Genomic DNA, 20,551 nt, shown 5'->3' on the forward strand with positions numbered 1-20,551 from the left:
TTTTTGGGTCCGCATGTCTGAACTGACAGTTCACACTGCGATATGCAAACTGATCTGGGGGTGTCGTTACCTTTGTATTGACACCCCCCAGCAATTTGCATATGGAAGTGTGAACTGCCTGCGAGTTGAGTGCAATGCAGGAACCCGCAGTTGATTCGCATGTGAACCGTGACTTAGTCCTACCAGAATCTACTCAAATTTAAAGTATCAGTTTTTTTGCAGATTAGTATCTTTTGTTTGCAGAGACACTACCATGTTATGGACATTTGTCCCTGGAGATTTTTGTCCCTGGTGGTGTCCTGGATTTTGAACACTTTTCAGCTTAACAATAACATAATTTTTTACTTTGGGGTGAACACTATATTACCAAAAGTATTGGGGCGCCTGCCTTTACACACACATGGACTTTAATTGCATCCCAATCTTAGTCCGTAGAGTTTAATATTGAGTTGGCCCACCCTTTGCAGCTATAACAGCTCCAACTCTCTTGGAAAGGCTGTCCACAAGGTTTAGGAGTGTGTCTATGGTAATGTCTGACCATTCTTCCAGAAGCGCATCTGTGAGGTCAGGCACCTATGTTGGACGGGAAGGCCTGTGTCGTAGTCTCTGCTCTAAGTCATCCCAAAGGTGTTCTATCGGGTGTGGTCAGGACTCTGTGCAGGTCAGTCAAGTTCCTCCACCCCATACTCGCTCATCCATGTCTTTATGGACCTTGCTTTGTGCACTGGTGCGCAGTCATGTTGGAACAGGAAGGGGCCATCGCCAAACTGTTCCCACAAAGTTGGGAGCATGATGCCATAAGAGTTCCCTTCACTGGAACTAAGGGGCCAAGTCCAACCTCTGAAAAACTACCCCACACCATAATCCCCCCCTCCACCAAATGATTTGGACCAGTGCACAAAGCAAGGTCCATAAAGAGATGGATGAGCAAGTCCACCCCAAACTCACTCATCCATGTGATGATTAGGTGGGGGGAGACTCTGTAATCAAAAGTATCGTGGCACTATCCCCATATAAATAGATACATTAGACAAAAAGTCCCTACATCTCATCAAAAGGGAGAGATAGTAGGAAAAAGGTGATTTTTAGGTGCCTAACAGAAAACTAAACATAACACAATTGCATAATACTACACAGATGCATTAGATTCTAAAAACATAATCCAATTTATTAGTACAAAAAATCCTTAAAAACACATGTATTTTCAATATGTTTAAAAGAGTATATCAAACATGCATCATAACCATCCAGTGCAAAAAATGCGTAGACGAGTACAATTGGATCTGGATCAACGCGTTTCGCCAAAATCTAGGGCTTCTTCAGGATCCACATTTCTGGTTTTGGTAAGCTAGTAAACAGCACACACAATATATTATTAACATATTCCTAACTGTGTATAAAATACATAAAAAAAAATATATATATATATATATATATATATATATATATATATATATATATATATATATATATATATATATATATATATATATATATATATATATATATATATATATACCAAAAATGACATAAATGAAATTAAATATATTATGCGTTGAAAAATCATGTCCAAACAACTTAAAAAAAAAAAGGAGGGGGCGAGGGAAGGGGCGCGGGGCAAATGAGACCATATAAAGGACATTATGGGGACACCAAGTTGGGGAAAATTAAGGCACAAAAAGGGGGAAAGAGGAGGGAAAAATAAGAACACAAACACACAAAACTAAATAAATAAATATATATATATATATATATATATATATATATATGTGTGAAAAGAAAAATAATAGTGAAATTATACTTATTTACAAATGACATAGAATTGGCGGTACATACAAAGCCCTACTGGTATAGAGATAACATATTAATTATTAAACATTCTAATTATAAGACCCGTAATAAAGGGAAGAAACACACCAAAGAAAAACACAAATGTCATGTACAGCTGCAGAAAAAAGTATGTGAACCCTTTGAAATTATATTGATTTCTGCACAAATTGGTCATAAAATGTGATCTGATCATCATCTAAGTCAGTGTTTCTCAACTCCGGTCCGCAGGGCACACTACGGCCCCTTTCACACAGGCGGACCGTTCAGATCCGCCTGTCCGTTTTTTTGGCGGATCTGAACGGTCCCCCCATGCATTCCTATGGGGCATCGGATGTCAGCGGAGACATGTCCGCTGACATCCGACCCGATACGATCCGTCAAATCTGGACGGATGGAAACCCTATTTTCCATCCGTCCAGCGGATCGGATCGGATGGGATCGGGTGAGAACGGACTGACGGTCCGTTGACATCCGATTTCCCCCATAGAGATGCATGGGGAACTGTCAGCTGTGTCTCCGCACACAGCGTGGAGACACAGCTGTCATCCTTCTGCTCAGCAGGGGATCGGCGGCTCGATCCCCCGCTGAGAAAAACGGACTCCGTCCAGCGGAGTGTGTGAAAGAGCCCTTACAGGCCAGATTTTAATTAATACCTTGGGGAGATGCAGACTTGAATACTGCAATCACTGAGCAGCAAATTATATCACCTGTGATGTATTTCAGTTTTCTTGCAAACCTGGCCTGTTAGTGTGCCCCGAGGACTGGAGTTGAGAAACACTGATATAAGTCACAATACACAATCACAGTCTGCTTAAACTAATAACACACAAATAATGAAATGTTGCCATGTTTTTATTGAACACACCATGTAAACATTCACAGTGCAGGTGGAAAAAGTATGTGAACCCCCTAGACTAATGACATCTCCAAGAGCTAATTGGAGTGAGATGTCAGCCAACTGGAGTCCAATCAATGAGATGAGATTGGAGGTGTTGGTTACAGCTGCCCTATAAAAAACACACACCAGTTCTGGGTTTGCTTTTCACAAGAAGCATTGCCTGATGTGAATGATGCCTCGCACAAAAGAGCTCTCAGAAGACCTACGATTAGGAATTGTTGACTTGCATAAAGCTGGAAAGGGTTATAAAAGTATCTCCAAAAGTCTTGCTGTTCATCAGTCCACGGTAAGACAAATTGTCTATAGATGGAGAAAGTTCAGCACTGCTGCTATTCTCCCTAGGAGTGGCCGTCCTGTAAAGATGACTGCAAGAGCACAGCACAGACTGCTCAATGAGGTGAAGAAGAACCCTAGAGTGTCAGCTAAAGACTTACAAAAGTCACTGGCAAATGCTAACATCCCTGTTAGCGAAACTACAACACGTAAAACACTAAACAAGAATGGATTTCATGGGAGGATACCACAGAGGAAGCCACTGCTGTCCAAACAAAACATTGCTGCACGTTTACAGTTTGAACCTGGATGTTCCACAGCAGTACTGGCAAAATATTCTGTGGACAGATGAAACCAAAGTTGAGTTGTTTGGAGGAAACACACAACACTATGTGTGGCGAAAAATAGGCACAGCACACCAACATCAAAACCTCATCCCAATAGTGAAGTATGGTGGTGCGGGCACCATGGTTTGGGGCTGCTTTGCTGCATCAGGGCCTGGACAGATTTCTATCATCGAAGGAAAAATGAATCCCCAAGTTTATCAAGACATTTTGCAGGAGAACTTAAGGCCATCTGTCTACCAGCTGAAGCTCAACAGAAGATGGGTGTTGCAACAGGACAATGACCCAAAGAACAGAAGTAAATCAACAACAGAATGGCTTAAACAGAAGAAAATACGCCTTCTGAAGTGGCCAAGTCAGAATCCTGACCTCAACCCGATTGAGATGCTGTGGCATGACCTCAAGAAAGCGATTCACACCAGACATCCCAAGAATATTGCTGAACTGAAACAGTTCTGCAAAGAGGAATGGTCAAGAATTAATCCTGACCATTGTGCACGTCTGATCTGCAACTACAGGAAACGTTTGGTTGAAGTTATTGCTGCCAAAGGAGGTTCAACCAGTTATTAAATCCAAGGGTTCACATACTTTTTCCACCTGCACTGTGAATGTTTACATGGTGTGTTCAATAAAAACATGGCAACGTTTCATTCTTTGTGTGATATTAGTTTAAGCAGACTGATTGTCTATTGTTGTGACTTAGATGATGATGATTAGATCACATTTTATGACCAATTTGTGCAGAAATCCATATCATTCCAAAGGCTTCAAATACTTTTTCTTGCAGCTGTATTAGCCTGTCTTATTGGATATTCAAAAATGGGGCAAAACTTATTTTATCATTTAGCCCTGGTTTGGAGCATGCATTTAAATTAAAAATCCACCTGCATTCGCGCTGCAGAATTATTCGATCAAACTGTCCACCACGGGGATGCGGGTGGATACGTTCCAGGGCAAAGAACAATAAACCCTCCATCTTGTAACTATGGGATTGAGCAAAATGGTGAGCCACAGGATTCTCCAAATCGCCTCCTCTAGCACATTATACATGATCACGTATACGTTCCCAAAATAAACATTTGGTTTTTCCTACATAAAACGCCTGACAGGGGCATTTCATGATATAAACTATGCTTACTGTCTGGCATGATACAAAATGTTGTGGGGAGAAAGGTTTTCCGCTAGGAAGTGTCTGGGATGGTTTCCTAGCTAAAAATGGGCAGTATTCACAATTGCCACAGGGAAAGGTCCCCAGAGGGAGTTTGGTACAAGGATCTCTTCTACCTCCTCTCAGATAGTGACTATAAGTAACTAGATCCTTAATAGATTGGTTCCGTCTATAAGTAATAGTCGGTTTTGAATCAACAAATTCTTTTAGTAAATCATCCTCTGCAAGGGTATGCCAATGTCTGTCAAGAATGCTCCGGACTTGTTCAGCCAGAGCATTAAACTTAGTACTCAATCTAGTTCAATTTGGGGATCTATTTTTCCAGGGGCTTACTGGGAACTTTCAGCCCAGGGGCCAAGTACAAACTAGAGGCCCATGGTGTAGCGACTCGCCCCCTCCTCCAACTCTCCCTCTTTCTGGCCTCCTCCTGACCCCCATTCCAGGCTGAAGCTCCACTCTAGGTACTCTTTACTCACTGGCCGAATATGGGTTCCCGACTTGGCTAACGGGGGTTGAGGGAGCTGGGACAGCTTGGTCGGGGGGGTCGCCAGGGTAGGAGAGTCTCCAGTGGGGCATAGAACTGGCCTCTGCTCAGACACAATTTACACCATCCATGCTGGGGGGGCCTGCGCTCTGTCCTTGTCTTCATTTCGCACTCAGTAGGTCAGCGGTGAAGACTTTTTACTTCTCTTCACAGGGAATCCTTTAAGCATGTCTGTGCCAGAAGCAGTGCAGCCTTTTTACGGGGCATCAGAGCAGCCTGGGGGGCAATTTCCCTCCTGCCCCCTGGCCCAGTCATCCCCTGCATTTTTCTCCCCCTCAAACAGAAGAAGATCACACGGACTATCCTTAGCTTTTTTTATAGGCAGGTTTTACGCATTTCTGACTATAACCTTTATTCAAAATGTTTGTGCCTTCATTTCCCCCAACTTAGTATCTCCATAATGTCCTTTATATGGTCTAATTTGCCCTGTGCCCCTTAGTTCCAGTGAAGGGAACTCTTAAGGAGTCAGAACACCAAGACATTTTCTACTTTCATGCTCCCAACTTTGTGGGAACAATTTGGGGATGGCCCCTTCCTGTTCCAACATGACTGCGCACCAGTACACAAAGCAAGGTCCATAAAGACATGTATGAGCGAGTTTGGGGTGGAGAAACTTGACTGACCTGTCAATCTGATAGAACACATTTGGGATGAATTAGAGGGCAGACCGTGAGCCAGGTGTTCTCATTGCCTGGCCTCACAAATGCGCTTCTGGAAGGATGGTAAAACATTCCCATAGACACACTCCTAAACCTTGTGGACAGCCTTCTCAGAGAAGTTGAAGCTGTTATAGCTGCAAAGGGTGGGCCAACTCAATATTGAACCCTACAGACCTAGGGTCCTTTCACACGGGCGGTTCGATCAGATCAGGAGACATGTCCGCTGACACCCACTGCCATCCGCATGAAATCCGTACGGATGGAAACCCTATTTTCCGTCCGTCCAGGGGATTGGATCGGATGGGATCGGATAAGAGCGGACAGGCAGTCCGCTCTCATCCGATTCCCCATAGAGAGCCGCGGGGCTCTGACACCTCCCTCTCTGCACACAGTGCGGAGACGGAGCTGTCATCCGTCAGCTCAGCGGGGATCGGCGAATCGATCCCCGCTGAGTAGGGCACGGTCCGCAACGGAATGCGGACCATGTGAAAGACCCTAAGATTGGGATGCCATTAAAGTTCATGTGTGAACAGGCATCCTAATACTTTTGGTAATATCGTGTATATTAAGTTTGCAATATCTGTATTGTGATATTACCCTCCCAGCCTTACCCTGGAGATTTTCCACCTCAAAGGACAACAATCTACGTGTGCGCCAATGTAGAGTGATTGTCACTGGAGCTGTTTAACGTCACACCAAACCCTTTACACGCCACATTGGCTGCCACCACCTAAGTTCACAGCATCTCTTCTAGTAGCCCCCCTAGAGTCAAGAACTGTCTTTAATTCCTGATTTAAAGATTTCAGAGATTCAGTGCTATGATTTAAAATATTCTTTTAATGGGGGAAAAAAAGACAAAAGAAATGTTTTAAAGAGATGCTCAGGGCTTTTTTTTCTCAGAGAATAGGTGCAGGAACTCCCTCTTTTGGACTTACCCCTTGTCTCTGCCCCTACCTACCTCCGTGAACCGTTCTTTTGTTCCACCCACTACCCACCTCCCAGTACCATCCCTTTTAGAAAATACAGAACAAAGTAAAATTTGTGGTACTAAGTAATTTGTACGGAATTTGTTAATGAAAACAAAAAAGCAGTAAAATAGATCCCATGCAGCCAACAACAATAGATCCCCAAGCAACAATAGATCCAGCCAGAAACAATGGGCCATCAGCAGCAACAACAGATCTCCCAGCAGCCAGCATCAATAGACTGCTGCCTAAACAGTAGATGCCTCCCTGCAACAACTGACCCCTCAGCAACATAAGACCCACCCAGCAACAATAGACCCCCATGCAAAACGAGATCTCTTCCAGAGACAATAGATCCCCCAGCAGCCACACCAGATCTCCCCAGCAGCAATAAATCCTCCTGCAGGAATAGATCCCCTCCAGCAACAATAGGTTTCGCAGCAGCCAGCATCAATAGACAGTGTAGCACAACCCAGCACTCCTTGCCATTACATACATTCAGTGCTGGAGGTGCCGGAACTGCGTTCCCCCGCGTTCCCGCTGAAAAAAAGCCCTGGGATGCTATAACAAAACAGAGAATGAGCAACAGTAAAATAAATGAGCTTAAAACTTTCTTGCAGAGGACAGAACATTTTCCTCAAGAATTTTTGTGGAACACTGTACAGCACCTGTAAATAGACCTGTATATAGCACCAATAAACACATCACTGTTTCTCACTACATCACCGGGCTGGTATCTATGACTGAAAGTGTGCTCACTCCAGAGAGTTGTACCCGCTACCTATCCCCAGCCCACAGAGGGAATATGATTACGATGTACAAATATATCAGAGATAATTATAGTAACTGTAATACACTGTGTACTGTAAAGCCTCTGAAGAAGACACGTAGCCATGATTTGAGATTGGATGAAAGGAGGTTTGATCTTAAATGGTGTAAGAGGGTTTTAGACGCAGCAGAAACCTGAATAGGAGGGGGTGGCATATGGAAAAACCAATGCCCTCCATTTTCCTCCTGCAGCCACCTGAATTTCTGCAGGGGGGAGAGGGGGAGAAGCAGGCTTTCAGTGGCTGCAGGACAGAAATAGAGGGCATCGGTTCCTCCTCTATATGCTGCCCATGACACCCCTCCTATATAGGTGTACAAGGGGCCACATAAATCCCCTGGAACATGGGGCTGGGTCGCAATTGCAACCCCTGTAGTTACTCCTCTGACTGTGCCTAAAGGTCTACGAGTCCATCTCTAACAAAGTGGTGGCCCTGTATGTTACCACTGTCCCCACATCAAGGGCCACCATTAGAAATCATAGGGCCCTGTACAGCCTACCTGACAGCTCCCCTCAACCCCGAACTGGTGCAGTGAGTAGTGTACAGGGGGAAGTGAATATTATGTAGGGAGCAGTGATAAGTGTATAGGGTCAGTGGCCATTGTATTGTCTGGAAGGAAGTGAGCAGTTTAAAGAGGGGAGTGAAAAATGTAAGGAAAGCAGTAAAAAGTGTACAGTGTACGGGGGCAGCCGGATCCTGGCCTAGAGTGCTGCAGTTAATCACAGCAGCGTGGGGGGGGGGGGGGGGGGGTGGAACTCTATGGGGAGAGGTACAACCTGGATAAGCCAAAGTCTGAGTATGGATTCTGACTATGCCCTAGGCCCAGTCTGGGTCCTAATGCTAATCTGATGGGGCCCATACAGGAGGGCTGCCTGTACCCCATTTACCAGCGACCCTGCTCATATCACCAGCTCATCATCACAATGTCCCTAGAAATTTCTGTGCCTCTTACAATTTTATTTTATTTCATCTTGAGCTCAACAGCTCTCCCTACTCAGTGATCGGAATAACGGCGTTAAACGTAACGGCGTTACTAACGTGGTTACTTTTGTGGGTAACTAGTAATCTAATTGATTACTTTTCCCTCCGCGGTAACACCGTTACTGTTACTTAAGCGGAGTTACCCCAATTACACCACTAGAGGGTAGAAGTAACTCCTCTACTCTATAACTCTGCCGCTGTCTGCTCCTCGCGGTACTGAGTCCTCTCTGAGGCCTGTGGAAAGAGACTGCCTTGAGATTGGAGTTAAGTTAACAGCGCATCAGCCAGCAGGTACCCCCGCGGTCCGATATACCACCACCATCAGGAGGACAGCCACAGGAGGGACAGGTCACAGCAGCACAGGAGTCAGTCCAGAGAGTACAGTCACAGACAGGAGGACGGAGTTAGACTCCACCAGTGTGCGGCACCATCACCACCAGCCAGCGGGTACCAAAAAAAAAAAAAATGCCACAGTCAGTAGTGGATTCAGGAGTCAGACTCAAGTCAGGTTCCACTGTACCATTGCCAGTAACCCCACCAGTGCCACACCACCACCAGCCACCAGCCCACCACCACCAGTGCACCAGCACCACCAGTCCACCATCAGCAGCAGCAGGTACCACTGAAGTAAAAAAATAAATAAAATACCACTCAGGTGTCACTCAGGAGGACTCAGGTCAGGTACCACTGCCAGTACCAGTGTACCACCACCACGCAGCCAGCCAGTACCACTCAGCAAATATCCACTAAGCTCCCACTCAGCAAATACCACTTGGTACCACTCAGCAAATACCATTTAGGTACCCACTGCCAGTGTACTGTGCAGCCGGAAACAACCAGCAAATACCACTCAGGTACCAGTGCCACTCAGCAAGTATCAGCTGAATGTTGCTTTACATTTGCTGAGCATTTCCTTTATTACTGACTCATTCTGCTATTTGAGGTTAGTTGGATCATACCTAAAATCCCTTCATGGGTCTACAGATGACCTATGTTTGATCTGCAAATATTGTGAAGCATTGCAAAACTTTGGAAGTAACAGTAGTATATAGCAAATAATATAAAAAAAGGCGAATAAATCCCCAATCAAAGGAAAAGTCTAATGTTGAAATTACAGATAATAATTTATTGCACCGTTAGCTGCTGCTATAAAGAATAATGGGATTTTTCCTTCAACTTACCTGTAAAATCCTTTTCTTGGAGTACATCACGGGACACAGAGCCGGTAATAATATCTGGGTTATACGCTACCTTTAGGTGATTGGACACTGGCAACCAATAGACGGAAAGTGCCTCCCATATAACCCCTCCCATACATGAAGAACCTCAGTTTCTGCAGCAAGCAATGAAGATCTCAGAAAGGAGGGGAGGGACCTCTGTGTCCCGCGATGTACTCCAAGAAAAGGATTTTACAGATAAGTTGAATGAAAAAATCCTATTTTCTTTATCGTACATCACAGGACACAGAGCCAGTAATAATGACTATATGGGATGTCCTAAAGCAATGCCCATGAGGGGAGGAGACACAGTAACCGCAAAATTGCCCCCGGGAAAAAAAAGAGCTTATACTGCTGACTGAATCACACTTCTTGCACAATGAGCCCCTTCTCTGGCTCTTACATCCACTTCGTAAAATCTTGTGAATGTATGAACTGAAAACAAGGTAGCAGCTTTGCAAATCTTAACCACAGACACCTGATGATGCACTGCCCATGAAGCACTTACCTTCCCGGTAGAGTGAGCTTTTAACCTAAAGGATGGAACTTTACCCTTTAAGCCATACGCCTGAGCAATGACTTGACAAATTAATTTGGAAATAGTGGAACTAGTTGCCGCTTGGCCTTTCTTAGGCCCTTCTGTCAGGATAAAGAAAGCATCAGTACTATGAATTAGTGCTGACATTTTTAAATAGATTTTGACTGCTTGTACTACATCAAGAGAATGCAACAATTTCTCCTCTGTAGTCTGAGGACACCGAAAAAAGGAAGGTAGAACAATATCTTGGTTTCCATGAAAACCGGAAACTACCTTAGGCAAATAGGCCGGAGGAGGGCGTAAGACCAGGGCCGCTGATAGGGGGGGACCACCAGCCCTCTTGTAGGGGGCCCCGAGCACACAGAGAGGGGGATTAGTGATGGACAACAAATACAGAAATCTTCCTCCAGCACCTGAATCTGATCTCTGTCCCTCTCCCTGCTATCAGCTTTTATCTGTTGAGAAAGAGACAGTTGTCCATCAATAATCCCCCTCCCTTGTGTGGGCCCCCCTCCCAGCACTTATCTCTGCTCAGGAGTTTATTTGTAAATTGTAACTTTGTTTCTCTCTCTCTGCCTCTCTGATCACTGAGCTCCAACTGCCCAGCCTGTATATTTTTCTCATCTCATCTTCTTTTTTATTTAACATAGTTTTTTTTTTTAGATTTAACAGGAATTATGCGAGTTATGTTATATTTGTGTCTGCTAATAGTGATTTTGTTGTAATTTTAGCTAAATATATCTTTAATATTTTCTTTGGGGGGCCCTGCCAGGTAGTCTGTATGGGGCCCCGCGATTTCTAACAGCAGCCCTGCGTAAGACCACCCTGTCCTGATGAAGGATCAAAAATGTCTTTTGCAGGAAAGAGCCGCCAATTTCGACACCCTTCTGGCCGAGGTTATGGCAACCAAAAAGACCAATATCCTTATCAAGAGAACCAAGGGAATATGCCTCATGGGCTCAAAAGTTTGCTTTTGTAGCACAGAGAGCACAAGGTTTAAGTCCCAAAAACATAGGGGTGGCTTAACTGGCATAACCGTGACACTGGCGAAAAAACGGAGGTTCTTCCTCCTATGGGAGGTGTTAAATGGGAGAAACTTCCTGTCTACTGGTTGCCAGTGTACAATCACCTAAAGGTAGCGTATAACCCAGATAGTCATTATTACCAGCTCTGTGTCCCGTGATGTACGATAAAGAAAGAATAATTATACACAATTATGCTTTAAATCCTATATACTCAATAAAGCATTAGCAGCACTCATCCAGTGTATGAAACACTGTGTGCTTCCAAAATCATCCAAGATAAAGTCTCATTTGTGCGTGATGTTAATAAAGAAATTCAGCCAATCTGTTCGTTGTACAGCCAATGTGAGTGTTTGGACACACCAATACCATCACCACACAAATACCGTCATCAAATCCAAACATCAAGCACCGTGTAACAATGTATCCTTGTTCATCTGAGGCCCCAATGGATACAAGATCTCTATTGTGTCTTAAAAAAGAAACAAGCTTTATTAATTAAAAACCCCCTCCTTGAATGTACTTACAAACAATAAAAATGTTTATAGCATATCACAGCATCAAACAGCAAAAAACAGCTACATAGAACCTGCCCAGCCTGCATGATCTCTCTCATCGATCCCTGGTGTGAATACTCCAGAAAAGAAAATTGTGATGCTGAGCACCCTCCTGCGCTCAGAACTAGGTCCTCAGGCTGCCTCTATCCTGGAACTCTCACTTGGCATCCACTATGGCTAAGCTTTGCTGCCCTCTATGACTGGGGTGGACAACAAGACACTGCAAATAAAAACAAAAAAAAGGGCGCACCAGCCTAGCGCATTATCCTCAGTGGGCTTTTTAACGAAACAAGTCTTAAAATCATCTACTCACAAACATGCAAAATATTCCAGCATATCAACTCCACAGAGCAACATCCATATTAAAGGTCCAATGACTCGTGAAGACTAAGGGTTGACGCATTTCGAGGCCATGCCTGAGGCTCTGAGGAAGAGGCACGGCCTCGAAACGCGTCAGCCCTTCGTCTTCACGAGACATTGGACCTTTAATATGGATGTTGCTGTGTGGAGTTGATATGCTGGAATATTTCGCATGTTTGTGAGTAGCTGATTTTAAGACTTGTTTCGTTAAAAAGCCCACTGAGGATAATGCACTAGGCTGGTGCGCCCTTTTTTTTTTTTTATTGCGACCCCTGGTGTGACCCTGAGTACCAGGGCTGCTGTTGGAAATCAGGGGGCCTTGTAAAGCCTACCTGACAGGGCCCCCCTAAAAAATATCAAAACAATATTTACGCTTAAAATACACATAAAATTATAATTAGTGGACACAAACACAATATAGCTTACAAGCTTACAGGGGAACAGGAGGGGGGGGCAGGATGACACAGTACAAGGGGAGCAGGAGGGTAAAGTACAGGAGGAGGCAGGAGGGCACAGTACAGGGGGGGCAGGAGGGTACAGTACGGAGGGGGGCAGGAGGGAACAGTACAGGAAGGGCAGGAGGGTACAGTACAAAGGGGGGGCAGGAGGGAACAGTACGGGGGAGGAGGCAGGATGGCAAAGTATGGAGGGGGCAGGATGGCACAGTACAGGGAGAGGCAGGAGGGCACAGTATGGGGGGCAGGAAGGTACAGTACAGTGATTAGGACTCAGTTTACAATACAGAGGAGAGCAGGAGGGCACAGTATTGGGGGAAGGTAAGTGTACACAGTACAGGGGGCAAGAAGGTACAGTATAGGGGTAGTAATGTATAATACAGATATGGTCTCTTCAAGAAGAGCTGAACAGGAAAGCTGAGGTCACAGATTCTATCTATTCTGGCAGGCTATCACTGGGCTAAATCTACAAATGGAATTACATCTCCCACTCTACCTACCCCTTCAGAGTTTCTGTCTCTCTTCCGTGTTTTGCAGGGGGTTAAGGAAGAACCCAGAGGAGCAGAATCTTACCACTGCTGCTGCTTTTGTGGGCCGGGATGTGTACTGTGCCAATCACATGGGATGAATAAAGGAGTAGGGTCAGCAGGGATTGGCACAGTACACACCCCGCCCACAAAAGGAACATCAGTAATAAGATGCTCCACCTCTGGGTTCTTCCATAGCCCATGAAAAAAAAAAATTGGGGGGGGGGTTGATGGGTACCATGGGGTAGGGGAGAAGGAGGAAAGGGGGAAAAAGTGGAGGTGGGTAGGAGATGGGCAGAAAAGAACCTGAGCGAAACTGGGGGAATCCTGGTCCATATAGGTATAAAAGAAAAAGGCTGACTTTTAATACAAGGACACTTACCTGACAAGGTATCCCACAATGTCGGCACCCCTAGTCGATTCCTCCATCAGCTTCGGGTGCTGGCGTTGTTTAGGAATGCATCTAGACCTTTTTTTCAAGCAATCTACTGAGCTAGCCAGAAGCATTTTATGAAAGAGTCTATTGCATATTTTCACAGCTCTTACTGTGAAGAAGCTTTTCTACACGTGAAGATTACATTTCTTTTCCTCCAGGCGTAAAGAGTGCTCTTTCGTTCTCTGTAATGACCTGAAAGTGAATAACTCTAAACCAAGTTCACTATTTGGACCATTTATGTATTCAAACATGTTCCTCCCATGCTCGCCTCCAGTACTTCTCTGGAGCCTCTCCCATCCTCTGCCCCAGTATGTCCGGTCAGCCCCTACCCTGTCAGCCTTTAGGTAATCCCTGAAAACTCACCTGTTCAGGAGAGCCTACCCCACCTCCACCTAAGAACTGTACCCGAGCCACCTCCATCAGATCACCCTCGCAGCTATCAATTTTTGTACCACCCCCCACCCCCCCCCCCTTTAGATTGAAAGCTCCACGAGCAGGGTCCTCTTGTCCCTTCTGTATTGTACTACATTATAATTGTACTCTTTCCCCTCTACATTGTAAAGCGCTGTGCAAACTGTTGGCGCTTTATAAATCCTGTATAATAATAATAATGTTGATCATATTCCCGAATAATCTCCTCTTCTCAAGAGAAAATAAATTAATTTCCTATAATCTTTCCTCATACCTGAGCTCCTCCATGCCTCTTATCAGTTTGGTTGCCCTTCTCTGCACTTTCTCCAGTTCCCCGATATCTGAACTGCATATTCCAGATGAGGTCTTACTAATGATTTGTACAGGGGTAAAATGATGTCTCTCTTTGGAGTCCATGCCTCTTTTAATACAAGAAAGGATTTTGCTAGCGTTAGAAGCTGCAGCTTGGCATTGCATGCTATTAATAGGTCTATGATCTACCAGAACACCCAGATATTTCTCCACCATTGATTCCCCCCCCCCCCCTGCTGTTCTCCTCCTAGATTGTACAATGCATGCATGTTTTTAGCCCCCAAGTGTATAATATTACATTTATCAACAATAAACTTCATTTGTTGCATAGTCGCCCAATTAAATAGTGCACTAAAGGGGAAAATAGGCTTAACACTATGCAAGGGAACTTTCCCCTAGCTTAGTGAATTGGGTGATCTCCATTGACTTCTATGATTCAATCATGTGCTAGCAAAAATGCTGTTTTTTTTTTGTTTTTTGTTTTTTTTTATTTCCTTGGACAAATTGGGTTTTCATTTGCTATGTGAATTTTCACCCCATTAACTAAGCTAATGGAAAATTCCCTTGCAAAGTGAACAGCTGTTTTACCTTTGGTAAATCCACCCCATGAAATAGCACTGCAAAGCAAGAATCAGTAACGGAGTATGCTATGAGCACGCATGGATGTGCCAATGTAATTATACTGTATATACATATAATTTGTAATTATATAGTTAAAAACAAAATGTTTAATTATTCTAATGGTAGATTTGTCTGGAATTCGGTTACACCCACCTGCTGCAACCTTTATGCAGGAATTCTGATCTACCTGTTGGCTTTTTAAATTTGATTTTATATTATGGTAAATACATCTGAGGGGAGAGTAATATATACGAGATCGACAGTCATGGGGATGGAACATTGAACGTATAAAAGGATTCATCTTTGATAGGTGACCTTGTAGCATTTTTCCAGTCTATTGATTAAAAAAAAAAAAAGAAAGAAACTCTTTGTTTTTCTTTAAGGACCTGTAGCATGTCAAGCTTCCACGAAAAACATTTCAAAATCATTCTATGTACTTCTATCATTTGCATCACCCTGCTTATATACATCAGTCACAGAAACTTATTCAAGGTATGTCCTTAAATTAAATACTTACATTTTTTATTTCTGTACAGTATATGATATTCGCTTAAAAAAAAACATTATTTTAATATTATCTTTATATTTTGCAGATGATTGTAAGATACTGTATATGATATGTGCAAATATGGTATTTCTTGTAGTAAGTCTTCGCTGAGTTTTTTGCTTGCTACATTTTGAATGTTAATGACCTTTTGTGCATACTCCTTCCCTAGTGTCACGCGATCATTTTAGTAAAAATCATTAATAGAATGCACTATTGGAGGCACTGTGCTAAGCTTCTTTAGATACAGAACCACTTATTAACGTCACAGGTCACCAAAAAAAAAAAAGAACACCTCTGAGACTAAATGTACCCTTAAGCCCCGTACACACGTACCGAATGTCTTTTGTCCGGTGCTGTTCTGTCGGCTGAAAACTGCAAAAGACTGCACAGGAATTTTGTCGGCCAACAACAGCCGACTGCAGAAGTGATGTCATGTGAGGGTTAACTTTCCATGTCTTTTTTCTTTTCTGAGCATGCCCAGTCTTGCCAATCGGCTGTTTGTCGGCCGAATTCTGTACTGACTGGCGAACAATCGGCCGTTCTGGTGTTGGCCAACAAAAATTTTAATGCCTGCACACCCGATTCTGTTCGGCTGAAAATGCGCTGTCGGCTGTCGGAAGCATCATACTAACAAGCCTACAATCGGCCGATCGGTCGTCGGCCGAATATTTACATCCGACAATCAGTATGTGTGTACAGGGCTTTACACTAAGATCCCCTTGTACTGCAAGGGTTAACTGCTCATTGGGTTGCAGGAATAAGGAGAAATAACTACCTTAAAGCGGAGTTCTGGCCTATTTTGCAACTTAAGTGATTCCTGGAGTGCTCACTATGCTGATCAACTATTGGGCATTTTCAATTTTTTTTTCGGGGGTCTCTTACCTTATTTTCAGGGCATTTTTGATTGTACTTCCTCCTTCTCCCACCTGTGTGGCCATGGCCACCGACATCACTTCCGCCTTTGCATTGCATCCTGTGAGCTGTTTGTCATCACTCCCAGGAGGCTGGAATCAGGAAGAAGGACACAGCAGATTACACTGAGGCTTCAGATGCCCACGTCTAAGATGGCCGCGCCCAGACAGTGTTTTTAAAAGTAAGATTTTGACTGAAATCCAATACCATACACCTTGTAAGTATGAGAATAGCGGTTCTGTAAAGGGCGATGGATTAGTATTATAGGGGTATTTTTAGTTAAAAAGGTATTTGAGGCTGGAACTCCGCTTTAAGCTGCTCATACACTAGAAGAATTTTGTCAGATTTTTTTGTTGTGCAGCCAAATCAACGAAAATTCTAAGAGCAGGGTGGAATTATTTTCTCGAATGATCAAATTTGTAACAGTTTTTGTTAGCAGAATCCAAAAAAAAGGTTTACATCAAACGTACAAAGGGTACAACAGTACAAGGGTAGATTTTAGGTTCTCTAAACTGTATGTATCCTTCTGACCCATCTCAACTTCTTCTGGACCCCTCTTCTATCCACAGTTCTCTTGCTGAATTTAGCCAGACTAGACAAGGCCAGCAAAGGGAAATAAAGCTAGTAGAAAGTTATCACATTTTGATTTATTTCAAGTTTGGTGACCCTCCTAACCCTGCTGTTCCCCCGGGTACTGCCCCACAAGTGCCAATATGGTAGATGCAACTAAAATGCAGGTAATTTATTTAGTATCCCGCACAATGGAAAATATATCTTGTTGTTTGTAATCAGGATGGTGCTCGAGTGGCTTCCAGGCCCGTCTTCTTCCCTCAATAGGGGAAGTGTGGCAGATAGGAAAGATGTATATGTAGGGCAATGGCGCTACTCTATATAGGGACGTAAGCTACAAGGATTATGTTCACCACAACTGAACAAACCCCAATACTGGTTAAGAAAGTGACTAGTGCTAAAAAATATATGTGTTACCTTGTGTTAAATGCATATACAGTAAACCCCCGCTTCCTCGCAGTTCAGTTTTTGCGGTCCCGGTATATTGCGTTTTTTTTTGTAATGTTATTTTACTATATAAATCATTAAAAAGGAAACATAGAAACATAGAATGTGTCGGCAGATAAGAACCATTTGGCCCATCTAGTCTGCCCAATATATCTGAATCCTATGAATAGTCCCTGGCCCTATCTTATATGAAGGATAGCCTTATGCCTATCCCATGCATGCTTAAACTCCTTCACTGTATTTGCAGCTACCACTTCTGCAGGAAGGTTATTCCATGCATCCACTACTCTCTCAGTAAAGTAATACTTCCTCATATTACTTTTAAACCTTTGCCCCTCTAATTTAAAACTGTGTCCTCTTGTGGTAGATTTTTTTTTTTTAAATATTTTTGTGTTTTCCATAGCTCTTGCTATGTCTCCCAGTATCTTTTATGTGTTTAAATGAGTTTCTATTGTTTTAAAAGTGTGTTTTAAAGACCTTAAAATGCTTTTACACGTACAGTGACAGTAAAAAAAACATGCCTACAATGCATTTTAATAGGATTTTTCTATTTCGCGGATTTTCACTTTTCGCGGCTGGGTCCGGAACGTAACCCCCGCAATGGAGGGGGGTTTACTGTACATGCTATGCCGTATGACAATATTTACAGACAATACCAACAATCATTGGTAAACACAAATAGTAAATAGATAGAAAAAATAGAAAAAATATATATATATTAAGTGGTGATGTGATCAGTGCTCAGTGGTCAACCTTCCACCTAAAAGATGAAGTAATGTGCTGGACAATATAAAAAATTACCTCTAGAAAGTGTGATGTATCTTAGTGCACACTCCTATTACAATTCAGTGATAATAACAAAATCAATAATGTGCAAAAATTATTTAAAAAATGTGCCCGAAAGTATATGAATATATTTAGTAAGGTGCCAAGTGCAAAATAGTCCCCACTGAAAAAATATATATATAGTCCTATGATATATATGTGTCAATTGGCAAACTATAGTATTCAGTGCTTACAGTCCTATGCCAAATTTTATAAGGTGCTCCATGCTTCCTCAATTCTTGTCATGCTCAATAACGGTGTTCTACTCCCCCTATGGTTTTGCACTCACCACAATTCCTTCCCTATGAAGGGGTATTGAGCCTTTATCAGCAGATAGGTTCCTGGGCCCCCGTATATTTTCCACTGGGTGGAACTAAAATGCAGCATAGCAAAGACTAAAGCCAAGGACAATAGTATTTTCTTACATGTAGCTGACTTCGTGTTAGTGTTTGCATTAAAGGGTAATAAAGGCAGTCTCTCCCTGACAAGGATCCACACATTATCACCCTTAACTCTGCTGGAGATGCAGATCAGACTTGGGTTCCCTACTACACATTTGTTGGACCTGCCAGCTATTCCAGGCCTATTGGTTAGAGGTTCATCGCATTGTTCATCCTCATGCTGGATTTCATTCTGGCCAAATTTCTTCTCCACCACACCCCTCTCCCTAGTAAACTGTACTTCAAGTCATTGACTGACTGTGTGCCTGTCTCCTGAGGTTTAGCTCACACCCTGACCGTCTGAGACGGGTTCTCATGACTCCGCAAAAAGGCAGATATGGAGGAACTATTTGCAGCAGCACAAGGCAACCCCTCCCAAACGAAATACACATGTACATTTTAAACCCATTTCAAAACCACAGCAGAATACATCAGGCTTATGAAAGACCCCCCCCCCCCCCCTGTGGGCTGCTTACCCGAGACCGCTCTCAGCTACACAGATACTAGATTACCCACCTGCCGCCATAGCATCTTCACGGAGGGGTGGGAGTCAGGGGCAGAGAGGGGTCGCAGGATACTCCAATGTGAGTGGAGCCTCCAGTACATGGTACCTCTCTCTTAGGTCCCACGGCCCTACTATATTCAGTTCAACCTTCCCCCCTTTTTTTTCTTTCCTATTCTGCTTCTTCCTGATTTCCTTGTTTACCTGCCAAATGAAAGGAGAAAAGAGAGGGGTGAGAGGATCCCACAGCGTACTGGGGTCTCTCAGCCTCTCAAATGGATGTGGGACTTTAAAGGCAGATAGTGAGTGTTAATCCTGATGAAAATAAATACAACGATATTTTTTAAAAAAATATATCATTTATTTTACAAAAACATACAAAATGTATCAATGAACATGTGTTCAATAGGCATATAATACATGTGCAAATGACAGTACAGGTTAGCCACTAGATCCCCAAAAGTCTCTCAAGTCAAAGGCAATTCATATGGAAAATCTACCAGATCATGATATAGTCATGATACCACTTAGTACAAACATGGGGTATACTAATGGAAAATGTGGAATCGCGACGCGTTTCGCTCAACTCGCTTCCTCAGACGATTCCTGTAACCCTGAAAGATACAATGCATCAACTCTACCATTTCATTTTCAGAAGGATTTATGAGCTGTTATTACAATTGTTACAATTTAATCATATTACCAACATTTATTTTATGTGAATGTCAAAAATAGAAACGATAAAATTCATAATGACGGTTAAATTAATCTTGGCAATGAAGTTTTAAAATGTAAAGCAGAGGTCGAGGAATATATCTCATTTTATTTATCATGTGTTCACATTTCAAAAAAAAAAGGGGGGGAATGTAAACATGGGAGAGCCCCAAATGTTTCCACATATAGCCCAGGCCTTGAATCAGGGGGAGGAGGACTACAACTGACAAAAAGCCAAAACCTGAGAAAGGGATAAAACCCCCTATGTGTTTGCCTCCCTATGGTTGAGCTCTCTAAGCACAGTACAACCACTTCCCTCCTTGTCTGCCCCTGAATACTCATACCCTTCTTTGTGGTTGACAAATAGAACTCATTACAGTGTATATCTGTATACTTTCTTTTTTATATAACAGCGGGGGACGCACTGTTTTACCCTTTCTGCAATAGATGGTTATTGGTATACCAATCTGTGCTTGGCGGCCAACAAGGGGTCAAACTGCTTGGAGCTATATGTGGCACATCCTTACACTGATCGGATATATCACTCTGACATAGAGATGAAGCACACTAAGCATGCCTGCTTGATAGACAAGTGAGTGCTTTTATAATTTATAATTATTGGATTGCTCTCTCTCTATGCAAACTTATG

The 20,551-nt window shown here is 43.2% G+C and overlaps 1 protein-coding gene across 1 annotated transcript in view; it reads left to right on the plus strand.

The window, feature by feature from the left end:
- LOC309566426 (NXPE family member 1-like) overlaps positions 1 to 20,551 on the plus strand; it is a 55,645-nt gene that overhangs the window by 14,325 nt on the left and 20,769 nt on the right. The window contains exon 2 of the mRNA XM_082271568.1: positions 15,329 to 15,437. Coding sequence (XP_082127694.1) covers positions 15,339 to 15,437 — 99 coding nt within the window. The 5' untranslated portion in view covers positions 15,329 to 15,338. The remainder of the gene's footprint in view (positions 1 to 15,328; positions 15,438 to 20,551) is intronic.

This window comes from Pelophylax lessonae (genome assembly GCF_965119305.1).
Source record: "Pelophylax lessonae genome assembly, chromosome: 11".
NCBI lineage: Eukaryota > Metazoa > Chordata > Amphibia > Anura > Ranidae > Pelophylax > Pelophylax lessonae.